This window comes from Zootoca vivipara, chromosome 8, assembly GCF_965207765.1.
Source record: "Zootoca vivipara chromosome 8, rZooViv2.hap1.1, whole genome shotgun sequence".
In the NCBI taxonomy this organism is placed as follows: Eukaryota; Metazoa; Chordata; class Lepidosauria; order Squamata; family Lacertidae; genus Zootoca; species Zootoca vivipara.
Window position 1 is genome coordinate 85,145,743 of NC_142591.1, and position 20,988 is coordinate 85,166,730.

The 20,988-nt window shown below is 49.6% G+C and overlaps 2 protein-coding genes across 2 annotated transcripts in view; one reads left to right on the forward strand and one right to left on the reverse strand.

Annotated features, from left to right (window-relative positions):
- On the forward strand, nt 1-18,026 carry GFUS (GDP-L-fucose synthase). The gene is made up of 11 exons (XM_035125964.3): nt 1-49; nt 1,519-1,675; nt 2,737-2,851; nt 5,822-5,950; nt 7,672-7,745; nt 9,214-9,347; nt 10,704-10,768; nt 11,440-11,506; nt 12,231-12,310; nt 13,458-13,557; nt 14,611-18,026. The coding sequence occupies exons 2-11, from the start codon at nt 1,530-1,532 to the stop codon at nt 14,664-14,666; spliced, it is 966 nt and encodes a 321-aa protein (XP_034981855.2). The 5' UTR covers nt 1-49; nt 1,519-1,529; the 3' UTR covers nt 14,667-18,026.
- LOC118089689 (protein brambleberry-like) overlaps nt 15,581-20,988 on the reverse strand; it is a 16,815-nt gene continuing 11,407 nt past the window's right edge. The window contains exons 10-13 of the mRNA XM_088676060.1: nt 19,265-19,329; nt 18,259-18,419; nt 16,192-16,289; nt 15,581-15,734 (exon numbers count right to left, since the gene is read on the reverse strand). Coding sequence (XP_088532186.1) covers nt 15,581-15,734; nt 16,192-16,289; nt 18,259-18,419; nt 19,265-19,329 — 478 coding nt within the window. The remainder of the gene's footprint in view (nt 15,735-16,191; nt 16,290-18,258; nt 18,420-19,264; nt 19,330-20,988) is intronic.

The following is a 20,988-nucleotide window of genomic DNA, read 5'->3' on the forward strand; positions in this document are numbered from 1 at the left end:
ACAGACGAGAAAGAGGAGACGCGGCAGGCGGAGCGCACGCCCGGCAAAGGTAGCTGACTTTCCCCGGGGAAAGCGGGGGAGGGAGGGACCCCCGCGCGAGGGTCTCTATCTCCCTCTATTTTCCCCCCGCCGCCGCGAGGGTCTCTATCTCCCCCCCCTCCTCCGCTGCTCGTTGGGTGCGCGTGGATCCGTAAGGGCACCCCAGGACACCCACGAGCATGGGTGGGGGTCGTCCTCCCTGCCTGGCTTCCACCTGCGCGCATTGACGCGCGCGGATTGGTTTCCTTTTGCAAACCCTTTAGCCGGTTTCCGATTGCGACCTCCTCCGGGTTAGAGACCTCGCCTCTTTCGCCCTTTCTAGCGCAGGCTCGGCCAACCTGCTGCCTGCCCAACCCCAACCCATCCTCCGCGCGTGCCACCTGTTTTGTACTCCAGCTCCCATCAGCCCGCAATAAACACAGGGGCTGATGGGAGTTGTAGTGCAAAACCTCTGGAGGGTGCCAGGTTGGAGACGGCGGCCCTGACGCAGAAGTGGCGATCCCCTTTGGAAATGAGAAGCAGAACCATAGAATTGTAGAGTTGGAAGGGGGATCCCAAGGTCATCTAGCCCAACCCGCTGCAAAGCAGGAATCTTCTAAAGCCAACTCCCCAATGGGCGCCCTGCTTTGTTTGTTTGTTGCATTTATATCCGTCTTTTCCTCCAAGGAGTTCCAGGTGGCGTGCATGGCTCTCCCCCTCCCCTCTCCCCCAATCCTCATTCAATCCCCACAACAACCCTGGGAGGTAGGTTGGGCTGAGAGCAGGGCCGGCCCTACGGCCAGGCTGGGTGGCGCAGGGCGCCAGGGTGCCCTCCCGCCAAGGGGGGCGCCGTGCAGCTCTGCCCGGCAGCCGTGCTGCGGCCACCCGCCTGCCCGCCATGCAGCAGCGCCCGGCAGCCATGCTGCACGCTGATCCCGTCACGCTGGGAAACGGGGCGGGGGGGCGACAGAGGGATCCGCTGCACCAGGGTGCCAGGGATGCTTAAGACTGCCCTGGCTGAGAGCGAATGCTTGGCCCCGAGGTCACCCAGTGAGTGAGTCTCACGGCTGAGCGGGGATTCGAACTCTGGTCTTCCAGCAGGTCATAGGCCAACATGGTTCTCCTCCCCATTTCATGTGCACAACAGCCCTGAGAGGCAGGTTAGGCTAAGAGATGGTGACTGCTCCAAGGTTACCCAGCGAGCATCACCCAGTGAGTGGGGATTTGGACCCATAGTCCAGCAATGGATGCAAAGGGCAAAGAGATGGGGACTGTATTCCAGTCTAAAGGTTCTGTTCCCTTCTGGTCAGCGTCGCAGGGGCCACAAAAAGCATGACCAGAGTGCCAAGCGCACGTCCCACTCAGGGTGAACCGGGGCCAGTGAGGAGGGGTGTGACCTGGTGAATGTTCTGGGGGTTGATTGGAGAAGCCAGGAGGGCCGCATTTCAACCCAGCGCAGTTAGTAATTCGACCTCTCATTTTTCAATCCCCGATCTACAGATCTTCTCGTCATGGCTCAGCCAGCGCGACCGAAGCGCATCTTGGTGACCGGTGGCTCGGGGCTGGTGGGCAAGGCCATCGCAAAGTTGGTAGCCGAGGGAGAAGGGCGGCCGGACGAGGAGTGGATCTTCGTGTCCTCCAAGGATGCCGACTTGACGTGAGTCGGCCCTCCCTCTGGGGTTGAAGAAAACCCCGCATTTGCCAGGGGGGGTTGGGATGGATGACCTTTGGGCGTACCTCGCAGCTCTACAGTTCTGTGAGAACTCGGGTTGTGTTTGTGAAGGCTGGCAGCTCTTGTGAGAGCCCAGTCAAGCTGGCAAGTGTGGCATCATTTGGCGAGTCATTTGGTGTATCGATCCGGTCAACGGACCTCATAATAAGAGATTATAAGGACAGAATACAGGAGTATCGAACATCTCTAGAAATGGATAGAGCACACAAAAAGGTGTAGAAAAGGACAGACAGGGAGTTCAGTGGGACTTGAGCACCAAGCTAAAGCGAGAAGAGCCTGGATAGCTCATGGTGTTGATAATGCCAAGGTTGTAGGTTCAAACCCTGTATGAGACAGCTGGATATTCCTGCATTGCAGGCAGTTGGACTAAATGAAGTGCACAATTCTGTTGTCTATGATCTGCCGTTCAATGGAACAGGCCAATGGCCCACTTAATCCAGCATCCTGCTCTCACGGGGGAGGACCAGCTGCCCATTACGGGGACCCCCGCAAGCAGGATCCGAGCACAAGAGCAAATCTCCCCTCTGGTCTTTTCTAGAAACTGGGATTTTGAAGTATTGCTGCCTCTTACTGTGGAGGCAGAACACAGCCATCCTGGCTAGTAGCCATCGATAGCCCTCTCTTCTGAGAATTGGTCTAACGCTCTTTTGAAGCCATCCAGGAGGGTGGCTGTCGCTGCCTCCTGCAGCAGCGAGTTCCGTAGTTTAACTCAGTTTGGGGTGTCTAAGTTTAGGGAAGAAAAGTATTTCTAAGGAGGGATCCACAGACACACGATTTGTGGCAGCGTGGAGCAAGTTGCTGGGCGCAGCCTTGAAAGCCTTACTACTCATCGTCTTTTGAGTATTTTCCTAAGGCTGCCTTGAGGCGGAGGGATTAGGAAAGGCAGGTAAATGCGCACCTGACTCCCTCCACAGTCCAGGTGGCGCAGCTTTGCCTAAGGGAAAGGTGCTTCCTTCTCCATCCTCAGCCCCTCTCTTCACTTCCAGGGATGCTGCTGCGACCGCAGCCCTTTTTGAGAAGCACCGGCCGACTCACGTCATTCACTTGGCAGCCATGGTGGGGGGCCTTTTCCGGAACATCAAGTACAACCTGGATTTCTGGGTAAGGATGCTGATCTCTCTATTTCCCTCTTGCACTGTCCTCTTCCTGGTAGTTAAAGCATGTGGGGGCATTGCCCCGGGAAAAACCGGTTTCTTTTTCCATGTTCCCACTCTCCCCGCTCTAAAAAAGGTAGTTCATCAGTATATAACACCTTGTTTGCAGGGTTAGCACCTGCTGACAATCTCCTACAAGGTTAAGGTTTTTGGTACGAGCGTATAAGGCAGCGGCTTTCAAGCTTTTTTTCTCTGGGCCACATTTTCAGAATGAAAAATGGCTTGCACACCACGCCAATTTTTTAATTTGAATCATAGAATTGTAGGGTTGGAAGGGACGTTGAGAGTCATCTAGTCCCATCCCCCTTCAATGCAGGAATCTTTTGCCCAACGTTGGGACTCGAACCCCTGGCCCTGTGACTGAGCTATCTTTGCTGCTATTGATAAGAAATGCATTGGAAAACAAAAAGAAACAACTCCTAGCAGTATTTGTTTTATAGTAGCTACTTCGTAAGAAATCCGGGAAATATAAAACAATTGCAGCTTCATAAGAACATGAATCATTCCCAAAATATAATTACAAATGAGCCTCTTACAGATGTACCTTAAATACAAACCCCATGAGAGGTGTGAGCTTGCTTTTGCAGAGTAATCTCATTTATATTAGGTCTAATTTGAGACAAACTCTCTCCTCATCAACACAAGGAAACCTCTCTTTTTCCTGATCCATCACATTTGCCAGGGTTGAAAATCCCTGTTCGCAACAATACGTCGTGGAGAGCTGCAAAAGAACAGCCAACGCTTTGGAACATCTATCCATATCCTGCAAAATTAAAAATAATGTTTTGGTGCTATACTAGGCCACACTGAAATGTTAAAACGTTTCTTTGATTGCCTTGAATCTTCCTGCCACGCCAGGCACCAAATAGCTCGGGACCAGTGGACTTGAGAGACCGCCTTATATACCGTATTTTTCGCTCCATAGGACACACCTAGTTTTTAGAGGAGGACAACAAGAAAAATAAATATTTCGCTTTCTTGAATTGTCCTAGGCATAGCAGCCAACTCCTAGAGGCCTAGCTGCTTTGCCCCCCCCCCCAATTAAATATTTGAGGAAGCTTCTTTTGCAAAGGGGGGAAGCTCGCATTTTTTTAATTTTATTTTTTGAGGATCAGCTCAAAGTTGTGCAGCTTTTTTGCAAATGGGAAAAGCCCTGTTTTTTTGGGGGGGTCAGCTCACAGTTGTGCATCTTTTTTTGCAAAGGGGGAAAGCTCCATTTTTGAGGATCAGCTCAAAATTGTTGAGCTTACCTTGCAAATGGAAAAAAAAACCCTGTTTTTACGGGGCTCAACTCACAGTTCTGCAGCTTCTCTAAGAAAGGAAAGGGACCCATTTCTACAGTTTCCAGACAGTTAATCTAATCAGCCAGTCACATGTCGCTGGGGAAACAGGCAGCCTCTCTCTGCAGACAACAACTGAGGCCTGGGCAAGGGGTCTGGACGAGAAGGAAGCTAGCTCCCTTATCTCCCTACCCAATCTCTTGCAATCAGCTGCTGAGTGGATCCTTTCAACACTCTTTCCCTCTTGTTAGCCTTTAGCTCTTTATTTAAAAAAAACAACCCACAATCTGCCTTTAGCCCCTGGGCGATTCGGCTCCAGGGGCCACGCATTCACTCCATAAGATGCACAGACATTTCCTCTTACTTTTAAGGAGGAAAAAAGTGCGTCTTATGGAGCGAAAAATACGGTACCTGGTACAGATGTCCGAAACATCTGGAAGGCACCAGGTTGGGGGCCCTTGCCCTAAGGAGAGTGTGTCCTTTACCCCACAGAAGTCTGAGAAAATGGCTCCCCTCCCCTTTTCCGCCTTAGCTACCTGCTTGGCACAAGCCTGTAGCCTTTATTTTTATTTTTTTATTGCTGCGAGAGATTAATCCCTCGCTGCTGAGGAGAGGTGGTGGTCCATCTGCTCCCTACAGATGCTTGCCTGCCCGCCTCTCTTTCCCCCTCTCCTCCCTCTCCCGGATACGAGAAGCTTCTAGCGGTCAAGAGACGCACGCCCACAGGCTCTCGCACGCAAGGAACACATCGCACCGAACTGGGTTTATTTGCTCCGAGGCGGGGCTGTGCAAGCCTGCAGCCACGTCATCCTTAATCCCAAAGGTCTGCTGCAGGAAGCAGAGAAAACTACAGATCCCAGCATGCCATGCTCCTCCTGAGCTGCCTCCCCCAGCTTCGTTCAGGGGTCTGGCTTCTTTGCTGACCTGGGGTCGGACCGGTTGTGCTGCTCGATTCTGACCAAACCTAGGCTCCTGGCGTATATTTTGCTCCACAGTTAACGATCACTAGATTACTTCTGGTCAATGAGCCACCATAGGCACTAGAGGGCCGTGAAAATTTGTTTCCTGGGGTTTTGAGACTCGTCTGCCCAGGTGCTATCTGAAACCCATTGGTTGCCACGTGATTTCTTCCCCCCCACCCCAGCTCTTCTACCCCACTGCTGTGTTTGGGAAGGTGGCACGATGTTTGAAATGCAAAATTGCACCTTTAGAAACCCACGAAATGAAATGAAAATCCTTTTTTGGAAAAGGTGGAGAAATTGCTGAGATGTGCTTTGAACAGAGACAGGTGCTTGATGCGTGGTTTCAAACTTACCACACACAACTGTCCCCTTTGTACTCTGGAGGGGGGGGTCCCGGAGTGGTTGCCATGGGCACCAGATACCCCTGCAATGGCTCCCTACCCTTCTCAGTTCTTAATCTTTTAAAACTAAGTGGATTCGGTTTTGTTTATTTGTTTGTTTGTTTGTTTTGCAGAAGGGTGGTGGTGGCCATTGTTGACTTTTGGAGGTGGGCTTCTGAGCCGTTTCTCTTACGTAAAATGCATATCTTGTGTCGCCCACAAAACGGTCGTAGATTTTTGCCTGCAGAAATCTTGGAGACCCTTAAACTCCTCTCTTTTTTCTCTCTCTGCCCAGCGGAAGAACATGCATATCAATGACAACGTCCTGCACTCTGCGTACAAATCTGGTGTCCAGAAGGTGGTCTCCTGCCTCTCCACTTGCATATTCCCCGACAAGACCACCTACCCGATTGACGAGACCATGGTAGGGGCTGCCTCCTGATCCGCATGTTCTGTGGCTTTTTATTCACTAGAACTCATGGGGCATAGTGGTTAAGAGTGTGGGGAGACCAGGGTTCAAATTCCCATCCTGCCATGCAGCTCGCTGGCTGACTTGGAGCCAGTCGCTATTTCTTGACCTAGCCTACCTCGCAGGGTTGTTGTCCTGGTTGTTGGCCTGGCCAACCTCACAGGGTTGTTGTGGAGATGATGATGATGATGATGATAATAATAATAATAATAATTTTTATTTATACCCCGCCCTCCCCAGTCAAAACCGGGCTCAGGGCGGCTCACACCAATAAAATTGCAATAAAACATAAAAAGCAATTAATTAAAATACAGTATTAAAATTTAAAATGCAGCCTCATTTTAAGTAGTCCATAAATCCAAGCCATGAGGGAGGAAAACACAGGGGTCAGACTAAGTCCAACCCAAAGGCCAGGCGGAACAGCTCCATCTTGCAGGCTCTGCGGAAAGATGACAAATTCCGCAGGGCCCTGGTCTCCTGGGAAAGAGCGTTCCACCAAGTTGGGGCCAATACTGAAAAGGCCCTGGCTCTAGTAGAGGCCAATCTAGCCACCTTATGGCTCAGGATCTCCAGAATATTGTTGTTTGTGGACCTTAAGGTCCTCCGCGGGGCATACCAGGAGAGGCGGTCCCGTAGGTACGAGGGTCCCAAGCCGCACAGGGCTTTAAAGGTCAAAACCAGCACCTTAATCCTGATCCTGTACTCCACCGGGAGCCAGTGCAGCTGGTAAAGCACTGGATGAATGTGATCCCGCGGCTGGAACCCCGTAAGGAGCCTCGTCGCGGCATTCTGCACCCGCTGGAGTTTCTGGGTCAGCTTCAAGGGCAGCCCCGCGTAGAGCGAGTTACAATAATCAAGCCTGGAGGTGATCGTCGCATGGATCACTGTGGCCAGATCAGGGCGAGAGAGGTAAGGGACCAACTGCTTAATACGGCGGAGATGGAAAAATGCCACCTTTGCTGTGGATGCAACCTGCGCCTCCATGGAAAGGGAGGCGTCGAAGGTTACACCCAAACTCTTGACAGAAGGCGCTGGCACTAAAAGATACTCCTGCAAGAGATGGGAGTTGGCCCCCCAACCCCATGTCATCCCGACCCAGCCAGAGGACCTCTGTCTTCGAAGGATTTAGCTTCAGTCGGCTCCCGACTGATAGAATGGGGAGTTGCAGGGAACTGCTTATAGCACCTTGAAGGAAAAGTGAGATGGATATGTAAAATGTAACAAATAATATTTTTTAAAGAAGTTGGAAGGATGCTCTTCTGAAAAAGGGAAACTTGGGTTCTGTGATCTGCAGAAATTAATTGTGGTGGCAGGATCCGCCCCTTCTGTGATCAGGGCGGAGTCTGCTGCCACATTGCCGCCACCCCACCCCCCATTCATTCTACCTAAGTAAGAATGTATAGAGAGATTTTGACTCAGCGTGCTAAATCATAGATCCAAAGAATTGTAGAGTTGGAAGGGACCCCAAGGGTCATTTTTTTTCAGCTTCCTGCAATGCAGGAATCGCGGCTGATATTCCTTCCCTCGTGAACCTAGAGGTCTTTCTGTCCTTCCCCACCCTGATTCTGGGGTTTCCAGCAGTGGGGAGTGGGTGCTTTGTGGGTGGTGGTCCCGACTTTGACCTTAGGACATTTCAAACTCCCCGATCCAAACTGATGCTCAGCCTTCTCTTCCAGATCCACAACGGTCCCCCGCACAGCTCCAACTTTGGGTATTCCTACGCAAAGAGGATGATAGATGTTCAGAACAGGTAGGTCCCCTCTGCTCTCCCTGTTGCCTTCCACCGCGTCCCACCCTAGAAAAGCTCTCCCACCCCCTCACTTGCCAAACAACCCCATACCTGCCGATGTTATCATCTTCTAAAGAAATTCATTAGCAGCATGTTGGTATATTTCTATGGGCTCTGTGCGTTTTCCTTAAAAAAAGATTGATTAGTTGGATCAATATTAATCCAGTGCCGAGGGCCTTCTGGTGGTTCCCTCGCTGCGAGAAGCCAAGTTACAGGGAACCAGGCAGAGGGCCTTCTCGGTAGTGGCTCCTGCCCTTTGGAACGCCCTGATGTCAAAAAGAAAAATAACTACCAGACTTTTAGAGGACACCTGAAGGCAGCCCTGTTTAGGGAAGCTTTTAATGTTTAAGAAATTGTTGTTTAGTCGTTTAGTCGTGTCCGACTCCTCGTGACCCCGTGGACCATAGCACGCCAGGCACTCCTGTCTTGCACTGCCTCCCGCAGTTTGGTCAAACTCATGTTCGTAGCTTCGAGAACACTGTCCAACCATCTCGTCCTCTGTCGTCCCCTTCTCCTAGTGCCCTCAATCTTTCCCAACATCAGGGTCTTTTCCAGGGAGTCTTCTCTTCTCATGAGGTGGCCAAAGTATTGGAACTTCAGCTTCAGGATCTGTCCTTCCAGGGAGCACTCAGGGCTGATTTCCTTAAGATTTAAGAAATTAGTGTATTCTAATATTTCTGTTGGAAGCCGCCCAGAGTGGCTGGGGAAGCCGAGCCAGATGGCCGGGGTATAAATAATAAATTATTATTATTATTATTATTATTATTATTATTATTATTATTATTAATATTATTATTATTATCTGCTGATCATCCCTTGTAACAGAAGCTCAGGTGGTGAGTGTCGACAGACATTGAGCCACAGCGAGGTGACCTGAAAAATAAGAGGGAGGTGATCAGCATTTGCCGGGGATCCCTGAAGTTTGAAGTGCAAAACTATATACTGTATATACAATCGTACCTCGGAAGTCGAACGGAATCCGTTCTGGAAGTCTGTTGGACTTCCAAAACGTTCGAAAACCAAAGCGCGGCTTCCGATTGGCTGCAGTTATTTTAAACATTTTTTCCCCAACTCATTATAAATCATTTCCCAAAGTAGCCTTTCAAATTTCAGCAGCGTCCAGAGCGAGGCCAAAATCCGTCGCCTCTCGCTTTCTGTTCTGCGTGTGCAGCGAGTCAGAGTGAGGTGTAGCACCCTGTGGCGCCCCCCCTCGGCTTGGCGCCAAGCGGAAAGGAGGCAGTCACATGCCCTAAATCTGCTTCGGTTGCTGTAAGGCCGCTTCCCCCCTCGCGCAGTGCCAGGGACCGAACCTTTTCTATGCAACGGATTCCGGCCTGTTCTCCAGGAAGATTGCTGGCATCACACACATGCGCGCGCACACAGACACAGACACACACATCCCACCACCCTGCCCACTTTCTTTCCGCAGGGGGTATTTCGAGCAGCATGGGTGCCACTTCACCGCCGTCATTCCCACCAACGTCTTTGGTCCGCACGACAACTACAACATCGAGGATGGGCACGTCCTGCCGGGCCTCATCCACAAAGTGTACTTGGCCAAGGGTGAGTGAAGCTGGGTGTCTCGTCTTGGGGCCCGAAATAGGAGAGGGTGGCGGTCAGGCTGCAGGAGGGGGTGGGGGAAGCTGCTTCCCTTGTGGCAGCGCTTCTTGAACCTGGGTCCGCAGACGTCGTTGGACTACAACTCCCATCATCCCTAGTTAGCAGTGGTCAGGGGTAATGGGAGTTGTGGTTCAACAACCGCCAGGGACCCAATTTTGAGAAGCACCCCCTTACAGCCTCCCTGACAACTCTGGTAGGAGATGGGATTACTCAGTTGGTAGACTCTTAATCTCAGGGTTGCTGGGAATTGCAGGGGGCTGGACTAGATGACTCTGGTGGTCCCTTCCACTTCCACGATTCTAAGATGCACGTGGTCAAATTCACTTCTGTTTGCTATGTGCCACGTGAGGAGAGCCTTTTCCAGAGCCTTTTCTAGACTGAAGGCCCCTTTCTTTCTTGGTTAACCTTGCGAGGGCCGGTGGTGGGTATGACCGAGACTATGTCAGACCCAGAGCATGGCGTGGGAAGTTTGCAGCCCCTGGCAGAGCACTGGCATAATGGTTAAGAGTACTGGACTAGGACCCGGGGGAGCAGGGTTCAAATCCCCTGTCAACCACGATGCTCACCTAGTGACCTTGGGACAGTCATAGATGTTGGGCATAACACGTGGGGGAGGAACGATCCCCCCCTAAATCTTGCAGAGTAAACACAATGGAATGAGGCAGAGGTCTGTGCTACTAAGCTACTTTTATTACTAACAACTAGGCAGAACAAAGGAAAGCAGGTCTCCTCTTGCTGAGAGAAGTCCGAAGAATAAACAACAAATGGAAACAGAATACGGCCTCACATCTGCTCCCGTCATTCCAACAGTCTTTGCTGGAATGCGTCAACAGTCTTGTGACTGAGAGGAATAGAAACCCAACCATAGAATCATAGAACTGTAGAGTTGGAAGGGACCTTCAGGGGTCCTCTAGTCCAGCCCCCTGCAACACAGTCACCGTCTCCTAGTCAAGCCTACCTCACAGGGTAGTTGTGGAGTTGAAATGGGGAAGAGGAGGGTACCACTACGCCACCTTGAGATTCTTGAGATCACCTTGGAAAAAGATTCTTATTTATCTTTTGGTAAATATTAAGATCCTCGGAAGATGAAGGTGATATGTAAATAACAACAATTGTATTGTATTGTGGCTGAGTGTAGGGGCTGTGTTTGAGCATGAGAAAGCGGTCTGTGATTCTAGGGTCTCATTTGATCCCAACACAAGAAGAAGCTGGAATGGGAAGACTGGAGTGCTTTTTTGCAGCAAACAGGGAAGGAATGGGGATTCTCTCTGATTTTCCCTTTTCTCCACTCATCTGTAGAAAACGGTACGGCTCTCACTGTCTGGGGGACAGGGAAACCCAGGAGGCAGTTCATCTACTCTCTGGTAAGCTGGCTAGTTGAGAGGGAGAGTTTTCAGGGAAAAAACAGTGTGGGGAAAACATAAGAAGATGTATCAAGCTAGAACAGGGGTCAGCAACCGTTTTCAGCCGGGGGCCGGTCCACTGTCCCTCAGAACATGTGGGGGGCCAGACTATATTTTGGGGAAAAATAATGAACAAATTCCTATGCCCCACAAATAATCCAGAGATGCATTTTAAATAAAAAAAGACACATTCTACTCATGTAAAAACACGCTGATTCCCGGACCATCCTTGGGCCAGATTGAGAAGGCGATTGGGCCGGATCCGGCCCCTGGGCCTTAGTTTGCCTACCCCTGAGCTAGAAGGTGCGCAGAGGAGGGTGACCAAGATGACCAAGGGTCTTGAAACCGAGCCTGATGAGGAACGGTTGAAGGAGTTAGGGATGTTTGGAGAAGCCTGAGAGGTGATGGGTTAGCCACCTTCAAATATCCGAAGGGCTGTCACTTGGAAGATGGAGCAAGGGGCAGGCAAGCATTTGAGGACTAGGGTGGGGCAGCCTTAACTCTGCGACTCTCCCAAGCAATGTTGGACTTGGGACCCCGTGAAGGTGGGGGCACCCCAAGGCTCCAGCCGAACCGCCCCTCTTTTAGAGAAGGAGAGGAGACGATGGGTATCTGGTCTCTGGTCGTTGCAGGACTTGGCGCGGCTGTTCCTCTGGGTCCTGAGGGAGTATGACGAAGTGGAGCCCATCATCTTGTCGGGTAAGGCCATTCCCATGCAGAATTGAACACCCGTCCCCGCTCCCTTGCCCCCAAGCCAGCATTTAGACCAGGAAATGCATTTGAATGCTGGGTCTCAGTCTCAGGAGGTGGGGCTTCATTACAAAACCTCTCCTCTGTCGGAGGCTTTTAAACGGATGCCCATCGCTTGCTTATTCTTCAGCTGAGAGGCCTGCATCGCAGGGGGTTGGGCTAGATGACCCCTTAGGGTACCTATAATTCTGTGATTCTATGAGTCAACGGAATGGCATGCCCCAAACTCTCACACCCTCCCTCTCCTTCCTTTTCCTATCGAGCCAGGGCAGGAGCCTCTTCCGACTTGGGGGGGGGGCACACCTGCTTATTGGTGTCCTCCTCGGGGCCACAGACCCATAGAATTACATTCCCAGAGGATTTTATTCCATTTGAACTCTAGATTTCTGCCTTAAGTTTTGAGTTTTCAAAAGCCACTTCCAGAAATGCAGTGGAATCTATTGCTCTCCTTTCTGTGCTGTTTGCAAACGAGTGTTTCCCTCCCCCCCAAAAAACAGGTTAGTTAGCATGGAATTCAGTGCTAACCTTGCGCTATATTCCGCTGTGAGTGGAGGAAATCCATCTCTCAGAATTCGGGGGCGAAGCAGGCCAGTGGGTGTCAGGATGACCTACATAGCCCTGGGCAGTGGAGCTCAGTTCCGTAATGGTGCTGTTTTCCTTCCCGTCTGTTTAGTCGGAGAAGAAGACGAAGTCTCTATTCGGGAAGCGGCCGAGTGTGTGGCGAGAGCAATGGACTTCAAGGGAGAGCTCCTTGTATCCTTGCACATGGTTTCCCAAGGCCCTGCAACCCCTCTCAAGGGGCTGCTGTGTCCTTTTCTGGGTTCGGCTCCCCTCTTCTTAAGCAAAGCGGCTGGCAGTGGAGATGTTCCCAGGCTTCCCCTTGAGCCTGTTTCCTCTGCTGGCAAAAAGCAAAGGCTTCCGTATGGTCCCTGCATGTCTTCTTCCCTTCCCCAAAAGGGCAGTTGAAGTCAATGAGGGCGGTTTTTTTTCCCCATTGGGAAAAGAGGTTTACAAACCAGAACGACACCTTCCACCCACCCACCCCAAGCTGAACTGGGGCCTTGTAATAATAATAATAATAATAATAATAATAATAATAATAATAATAATATATTCTTTATACCCCGCCCATCTGGCTGAGTCTCCCCAGCCACTCTGGGCAGCTCCCAATTGAATATTAAAACAATACAGCATTAAATATTAAAAGCTTCCCTAAATTGTGCAGCCACTATTCATTTTTTAAAAAAAACAAAAAACACCACAAACTACTTTTGTTGTTGTTGTTTAGTCGTTTAGTCGTGTCCGACTCTTCGTGACCCCATGGACCATAGCACACCAGGCACTCCTGTCTTGCACTGCCTCCCGCAGTTTGGTCAAACTCATGTTCGTAGCTTCGAGAACACTGTCCAACCATCTACAGAATCTCCTTCTCATCAATCTTCCATCCTGTGTGCCGTTGCACCTTTCAGAGCAGGGTTTCCCAGCTTGGGTCTCCAGCTGCTTTTGGACTACAACTCCCATCATCCCAGTGGTCAGGGGTGATGGGAGTTGTAGTCCCAAAGCAGCAGGAGACCCAATATAATGATGATGATGATGATAACAATAATTTATTATTTATACCCCGCCCATCTGGCTGGGTTTCCCCAGCCACTCTGGGCAGCTTCCAACAGAAAAATAAAATACAATAATCTATTAAACATTAAAAGCCTCCCTAAACAGGGCTGCCTCCAGATGTCTTCTAAAAATGGGAAGTTTGGGAAACACTGTTTTTAGAGGAAGGGGTGGGGAAGCAATTCCATTCCGCATGGCAATGGCGGGCAAGACCAGAGCTGTCCCCCCCCCCCCGGCAAATCAGCAGAAAGAGAAGTTTTTTTCCCATTTAACTTGGGCCCCTTCCTAGTTCGATACAACAAAGTCGGATGGGCAGTTCAAGAAAACAGCCAGCAACAGCAAGCTGAAGAGATACCTCCCCGATTTCCAGTTCACACCGTTTGAGCGAGGTGAGAAAAGGGCAGCTCTTTCTCGCCACAGCCAGGGTTGGGATGGGAGCGGCTGTAAATTATGCTTGAGCAACAGCAACAGAATTGCCAAACCCAGAGCCTTAGGTGATGGCAAAGTGACCTCCACCCCGTCCTGTAACCTGCTGCTTCTCTCTTAGCAGTTTGAGTCCTTTGCCCAGTAACTAGCAAAAGAACCTGCTTTATATTTATTAAGAAGTTTCTACTACTTGATACTACATCAAAAGGTAGAAAAGCACGCATTAAAACTAGCAATTAGCCATGATAAAATTTCGCAACGTGGGTAAAATCAACAGCTTCAGAAATAAATATGCCTAATACAATTGGGTAGCCTTGACTAAACAAAGACGTATTGAAAATGGAAGGAATTCCGGAGCATAGGTGCTGCTAGAATAAAAGATCAGTTTCTTGGCAAGTGTGGGATGGAAGATTATTTGCTGTGTACAAGATTGCCAGTTCCACACATTGAAGTGGTCAGGTGGGCACCTAAGGGGGCAAAGCTATCCTTTGTGCCAGCTGCTTCATGCCACAACACATGCCCCTGTGTTTCTAAGGGGCCATTTATTTAAGATTTTTAAAATATATTTATGCCGCCCTCAGCAGCAGTTTACAACAGTAGCTGCACACAGTTTACTGAAACATTAACAAGCACGTCTTGACAAGGGAGCAGACACAGCAGGCAGGCGGCCAGGCAGTCTCTCGTAACTTGGGGCCATTGGCCTGATCCTGCAGGCTGTAATCTCCAAAAACTGGGTGCGGGGGGGTGGGAATGCATGTTTTTTATTTAGGCAATCTGTAACTGCATCGTCATTCAGGTCAGTCCCAGAGCAGGACATACCAAGAACGCCAAAAGGAAAAAAACCCCAACTATAACAGCTGTGCATTGAGATTGCATCCATGAGTTTTCTGGAGGCACCTTAGCTGTAAACTAAGGAGCTTAGACATGGTCTGTTCCTCTGGAAAAAGCAGCTCCCCACTCTTCCAAAATCCGGATGCCATTGGCCCCAGCTGATCCTTCTTCTCTTCTTCCTGCAGCCGTGAAGGAAACGTGCGACTGGTTTTGCGCCAACTACGCCATTGCCAGGAAATGAACCAGGGTGGCCAAACAGCGCTGCTGTCTGCAATTTTTGCATCAAACTCAGGTTGTTGTTTTTTTGCTGGAATAGAGAACAAAAGGGGCCGTCTAGGGTGCCGGGATAGTGTACAAGCCACGCTTTCTCCGACTTTGGGGTGATAGTTCAGTTTAGCTCTTTAAAGATGGCACAGCTCGCTTATTTATGAAGCAATACTCAGCAGAATTGGTGGACGGAGGGGGCTTTTGGTGGCATTCGCGTTTTTAAAGAGCAGCTTTCAGCACTCTAGATGGCTGGTGGAGATCTTGTCCACAACCATTGGCCTCTGTGACCTGCGCTGTCAACTGTACCCAGGTCACCTTGCGTTTTGGGCAAGGGAAGAAAAGAGAAGGGAAGAAAAAGACAGCGGCTATCGCTCAAAACATTTATTAAACGTAAACCTGGCAACTTTCACATAAAATAAATCGGTGCAGAAACATGGATTGTCTGTGACACCTTTTCACTCAAAGTCCTTGCAGAAGCACCTGCAATTGAGGCAGTAGACAAAATTGCTCTTATGGGTTCAGCACGACCATCGTGGGAACTAAAGGCAGCTAGAGATGGACAACACGCACAATTAGATTTGCCTTTGTGGAAAGAGTTGGCAGTGGCTATGGCCTTAAAATGCTTTGCCTTCCAGCCACGCTCCTTAAACCCAACACAGGTCGACGAGTCAGAACAAGGAGGAGTTTGTGCTCTTAATCTGGAGAGCTTCAGTTGTCAGTTGAGATGGATCCAGAGGGACTTAAGATTGCCATTCGTTCAGCTTCAGAAGCGCAAACAAGTGTAATTTTAAAAAGAAGGCCCTCTCTCGTCAAAAACGAGCACCAGGAGGGGTGGTACCCGAGCCGCGAGCCCACAAACAGCGTCTCAGCATCCATCCATTGGGAACCTTAAAAGCAGACGCCCGATTGGCTGGTATAGGAGGACTGACCAGAAGCATGGACGTGGCAGAAGACGTGGCCTGGGATGGCCTTCTTCCTGCACTGATGTCCGGTCCTGGTGACTCCTTGGCACGGTGGGCGTGGAGTCAGGGAGCAGTTGGACCTGGAATGAATACATATATGAGAGAGAAAGATGGGTGATAAAGAGGGAAGTTAGAGAAACCATCTGATATTAATGTGGTTTCCAGCAACTGAGATTCAGAGGCAGGGCAGAGCCGTAGTGGCTAGGAACCACCCATAGCCCTTTCCTCCTCCATGAATTTGTCTAATCTTTTAAAGCCATCCAAGTCGGTGGCCATTGTGGCCTCCTGTGGCAGGGAGTTCCACAGTTTAACTGCGATCTGTGTGATGAAGTGCTTCCCTTTATCCATCCTGAATCTTCCCAACATTCAGCTTCGTTTGGACGTCCACACATTCTCGTGCTCTGCTCCAGAGTGTGTGATACTCAGAGGTAGCTTGCCCCTGAGAGTGGAGGCTCCATTTAGACATCATGCCCAAAAGAGATCTCGTCGATTGTATTGGTCCGCTGAGAAAAGGGCACGCCAGGTTTTGCTACTTACACATCGCTGACCATGGACCCGTTTGGGGAACTGGTCCTTGAGATGGGAAAGTCGAAGGCCGAGTCCTGGTGGTGCTGGGGGAATTTCTCCAAAGCCGCCTGTTGGGAAGAGAAAAGACTTGGGGAGGGTGGGTGCTTTTTGCCAAGAAAAAGAGCAAACTCGTGCATGTGCAGATTTCTGGCACTGAAGCTCCTAACTTAGAATCATAGAATCGTAGAGTTGGAAGAGACCACAAGGGCCATCCAGTCCAACCCCCTGCCGAGCAGGAAACACCATCAAAGCATTCTTGACATATGCCTGTCAAGCCTCTGCTTAAAGACCTCCAAAGAAGGAGACGCCACCACACTCCTTGGTTGCAAATTCCGCTGTCGAACAGCTCTTGTTGTCAGGAAGTTCTTCCTAATGTTTAGGTGGAATCTTCTTTCTTGTAGTTTGACCTTGTGCGTAACCCTTTTGTGGACAGATTTATTTTTAAAAAAGGAAGATTTGCAATGGGGGACCACCTACTCATCTGACCAGGTGACCCCAATACCCCAAGGCTAGGGCCCAATCAATGGGAGTGTTTGGGGGGGGGAGTGGGAAATTGCAAAGGAGAACAAGTCAGACTATATTACTAAGCCCAGCGATGTTCCTCTGACTGCATACAGCTCTTCAGAATCTCTGGCAGAAGAACCAGTGTTGGAGTAGGAGATGTGGGTTCGAATCCTCCACTCAGCCATGAGGCTCACTTGGGTGGCCTTGGGGGCCAGTCACTCAACTCTCAGCCTAACCTACCTCGCAGGGTTGTTGGGGGCATAAACTGGGGAGCAGGGGAACCGTGCACAACACACCTTGAGCTCTTTGGAGGAAAGGTAGGATATTTATGTGCATGCACAGAGAGAGAGACAGAGGAAATAAGGCTGTCCCCATCACAGAAGACGTGGCCTTTTCTGTGGTGTCCCCCCCAATCTGTGGGATGCTCTCCCCAGAAAGGCTCACCTGGCACCATCGTTACATGTCTTTAGGTGCCAGGAAAGCATTCCCCTTTACCTAGGCCTTTGGTCATTAAACGATCTATGGCAGGCATGTCCAAAGTCCGTTTAGGGGGCCTAATCCGGCCCCTGTGACAGTTTATTTCCTGGGGTAAAATCCTAAAAAAAAGCTCAACAACTTCAATCCTAAAAAACAATTTTGGTCGGCCCTTACGCATGCGCACTTCATCAAATCTGGCCCTCTTTGAAAAAAGTTTGGACACCCCGATCTATGGCATGGGTTGGCAAACTAAGGCCTGGGGGCCGGATCCGGCCCAATTGCCTTCTGGATCTGGCCCGTGGATGGCCCGGGAATCGCCGTGTGGATCAGTGTGGGGATTCTGATCATTTAGGCTGCGCCGTTCCCCCCCCACACACACATTGCAGAGGCGTCTCCTCCCTCCCTCCTGACTTCTCCCTGCCCTGCCTATAGGAGGAAGGGGCTTTGTTGAGCCACGGTTGGCTGAGTGCCATTTTAAGCAGCCCCTCTCTGGAGCCAGCCCTTCTGCGCCACTCATCGTCCCTCCACTGCCACCAGCCCCTGCTGCTCGCAAGGCACAGGTAAGCCGTCACTGGGGCTCATCCAGTGCTGTGGAGAAGGGAGGGGGAAGTCGTGGGGGGGATCCCCCCCAAATATAGTCTGACCCCCCACAAGATCTGAGGGACAGTGGACCAGGCCCCTGCGGAAGAAGTTTGCTGACCCCTGACTATGGCCTGTTAAAGATGTGTGGGCAACTGTTGTTATGAATACTTTATTATTATGCCCTGTATTATTATTTTTATTATTATGCTGGGTAATAAAGTAAGTTCTTAATGTTGTACACCACCCTGGGATCGTTGGATAAAGTATATAAATCGAATGAATGACGACAGCAACTGAAGTTGCTTAACGATGGATGATTCACAACCGACAAAAGGCACCAACTTGGACTGTGGAACTCACTGCCACAAGAGGTTGTGATCATTTCCCTCAGCTGCTCGTGTCCCCCAAAACAGTGGGACAGAGTAGGGTTTGAAGTGGAACACCACAGGACAACTAAGCAGTCTCCCCCAATACCTCCTGCCTGCTGGAGCGGGTCAGACTCTGGCGCCGAAGGCTCATAGGGTGGAGGGAATAGCCCCGCTGAGGCTTCCAGACGGCTGCAGGATGCATTGTGCCTTCCTCCGGAAAGATGCTCCCACCCTTCATTGGGGAGTCTCTCGCCAGGTGAGAGTCACCTGCGACACAAAGATTGCCAAAGATTGGGCATAGGATGGGTGCTAATGGTGGAGACATACCTTCGCCATTTACGACAGAATTCCAAGAACCAGAGTATTCTCTGTTCAGAAGGGGGGGGGAACAAACCCAGCTTCCCAGCAAAAGCTAGCAAACGTAACACAGCTGAGTACTGCTTCAAAGGTTAAAGCGCAAAGTTTCTAGTCCTCATGGAGGTGGAAGGGAAAGCACCCATTTTCGTGCTGCGAGTTTAAAGCTTCAGAATCCAGAATCGAAATGCATTTTAAGTTACTCCATAAAACTTATGCACCGCTTGATTGTCAAACTCCTCAAAGCAGTTTGCAAAAAAAAGATAAAATTAGCGTTCAGAAAAATTAATGGCAATAGCTTAAGACCTTCAGAAACAACAACAATAGAACAAAAACGGATTAAAACTCCCATCGACTTTCTAAATACCTGGGTGGGCATGTCTAAACAAAAATGCTTTTAGCAGGCACCAAAAAGAGTACTGCCTACAGGCGCTTGCCTGGTAACAATAGCAGGGAGTTCCTAAGTTGTTAAAACCCTCAGAGGTTGGGGCTAGAGAAGTCAATAATAATAATAATTTATTTATACCCCACCCCATCTGGCTGGGTTTCCCCAGCCACTCTGGGCAGCTCCCAACAGAATATTAAAAACACATTCAGATGACCGCAAGATTTGCTACAAATCTAACCTGTTTCCCGATCCACACAGTTGGCAGAAAAGCTGCTTTCTGGACAGGGAATGCAAATCATCGCCCCCAATCCTCAAGTCTTTGTTCTTGGCTCCCGAAAGCCGCTGCCATGCACACCTGAGGATTGCTCACCTGTCGCGTAGCTCAAGTCTTCCAGCTTCTCCAGTTCCCTTTTCAGGAGGCCAACCTCACCTTCGCTGCAGAGAGGAGAGGAGGCCAATCAATCATTTTCTCGCTGCTTTATATTGAGTCTGGCCTTTGCTCCAGCTAGCTCAGTAGTGTCTACACTGACTGGCAGCAGCTCTCCAGATTTTCAGGCAGGGGTACTGCTCAGCCCTACTTGGAGACGATGGAGATAGAGCCTGGGACCTTCTAAAGTTGTTCTATCCCCAAGCCCCAGCCCTCGTCCGCCAGAGAATCTGTATTCCAGAGTTCCACAGAATCGTAGAGCTGGGAGGGACCCCTCGGGGTCATCCAGTCCAACCCCCTGCAATGCAGGAATCTCAGCTCAAGCATCCATGACGGATGAGCTCTGCATAATTCAACCTTTCACCCCAGCACAAGTTCTGGCTTTCGAAAGGATCTGTGAGTTGCCTTTGGCAGGCAGATTCAGAGAAGTCTCTAAAAACTATTGCTCTCAAGACATTGGCTTTGGAGGCAGGAGGAAAATTGAGAAGCAAGGCTGCCATTTCTTAACAAATACAATGGTACGAGTGTCAGCGGAATACATCTGCACAAGACTAAAATGTTTCTGCAGACACTTAAAAAAATAAATGGATGTGTGTCTCGTAGCAACCACCCCTGAGCATTTGAGGGTGTTGGGTATGTTCAGCCTGGAGGAGAGAACAAGACATGATGGCCATCTTCAAATATTTGAAGGGCCATCGCGTGCAAAATGGAGCCAGCATGTTTTCTCCTGCTCTAGAGGGTAGGACTCGAACCAATGGCTTCAAGGGACAAGGAAGGAGATTCCAACTAAACAACAGGAAGAATTTTCTGACTGCTAGAGCCATTTGATGGTGGAATTGGCTTCCTGGGAAGGTGGCGGACTCTCCTTCCTTGGAGGTTTTGAAGCAGAGGCTGGATAGCCACCCGTCAAGGATTTTTTTGCTATGATTCCTGTTTTGCATGGGGTTGGACTAGATGACCTTCGAAGTCCCTTCCAACTCTACAGTTCTACGAACTTGGAAGCAGCATCCGTGAACACATAAACCGTCATAAAATTCTATTCAATATTGATCCAGAATAGATTCCAAAATATAGTTAGCTGAATAGAAACTTAGATCAGCTTACTACCCTGTTAAGTGATTGCTGATCTACGGTATTGGTATTTGAAGAACCTGTGGGGACAACTTATTTGCTGACGAAGAATCATTATTGAAACAGTTCGTTATCTGGAAAAACTGTTCTATGTCCAGAGCACCTATCACCGCACTTCTGCAGGATTTTGACTGTTGAAAGTCAATTTGCCTTCATCTCAGTTTTCTTTGATACTGCCTGATCACGCTTTCTAATTCTGTTCATGGAACATTTATTTGACTCCTATTATTTGCGGTTACATATATTTTCTGCTTATGAAGAGTGAAACAATATAATGTTATAAATATTTTGTTAGAACATTATTAGCCGCGTGTTGCTTGTGGTTGTTCAGAGTTTTCTGTTTTTGCAACGCAAGGGATTTCCTTTGTTGTATCCTGAAGGCAAATGAGCATAATGGTCACAAATCCAATACATTTAGGATTGGCACTGTTCATAAGAAAACCAGTTGCAGCAGACTTAACTCAAACTTACAATAACTTATAATAAGACTAAACCTTAACACTATACGCAGAACACGGCAACAGAAGGAAAAGAGA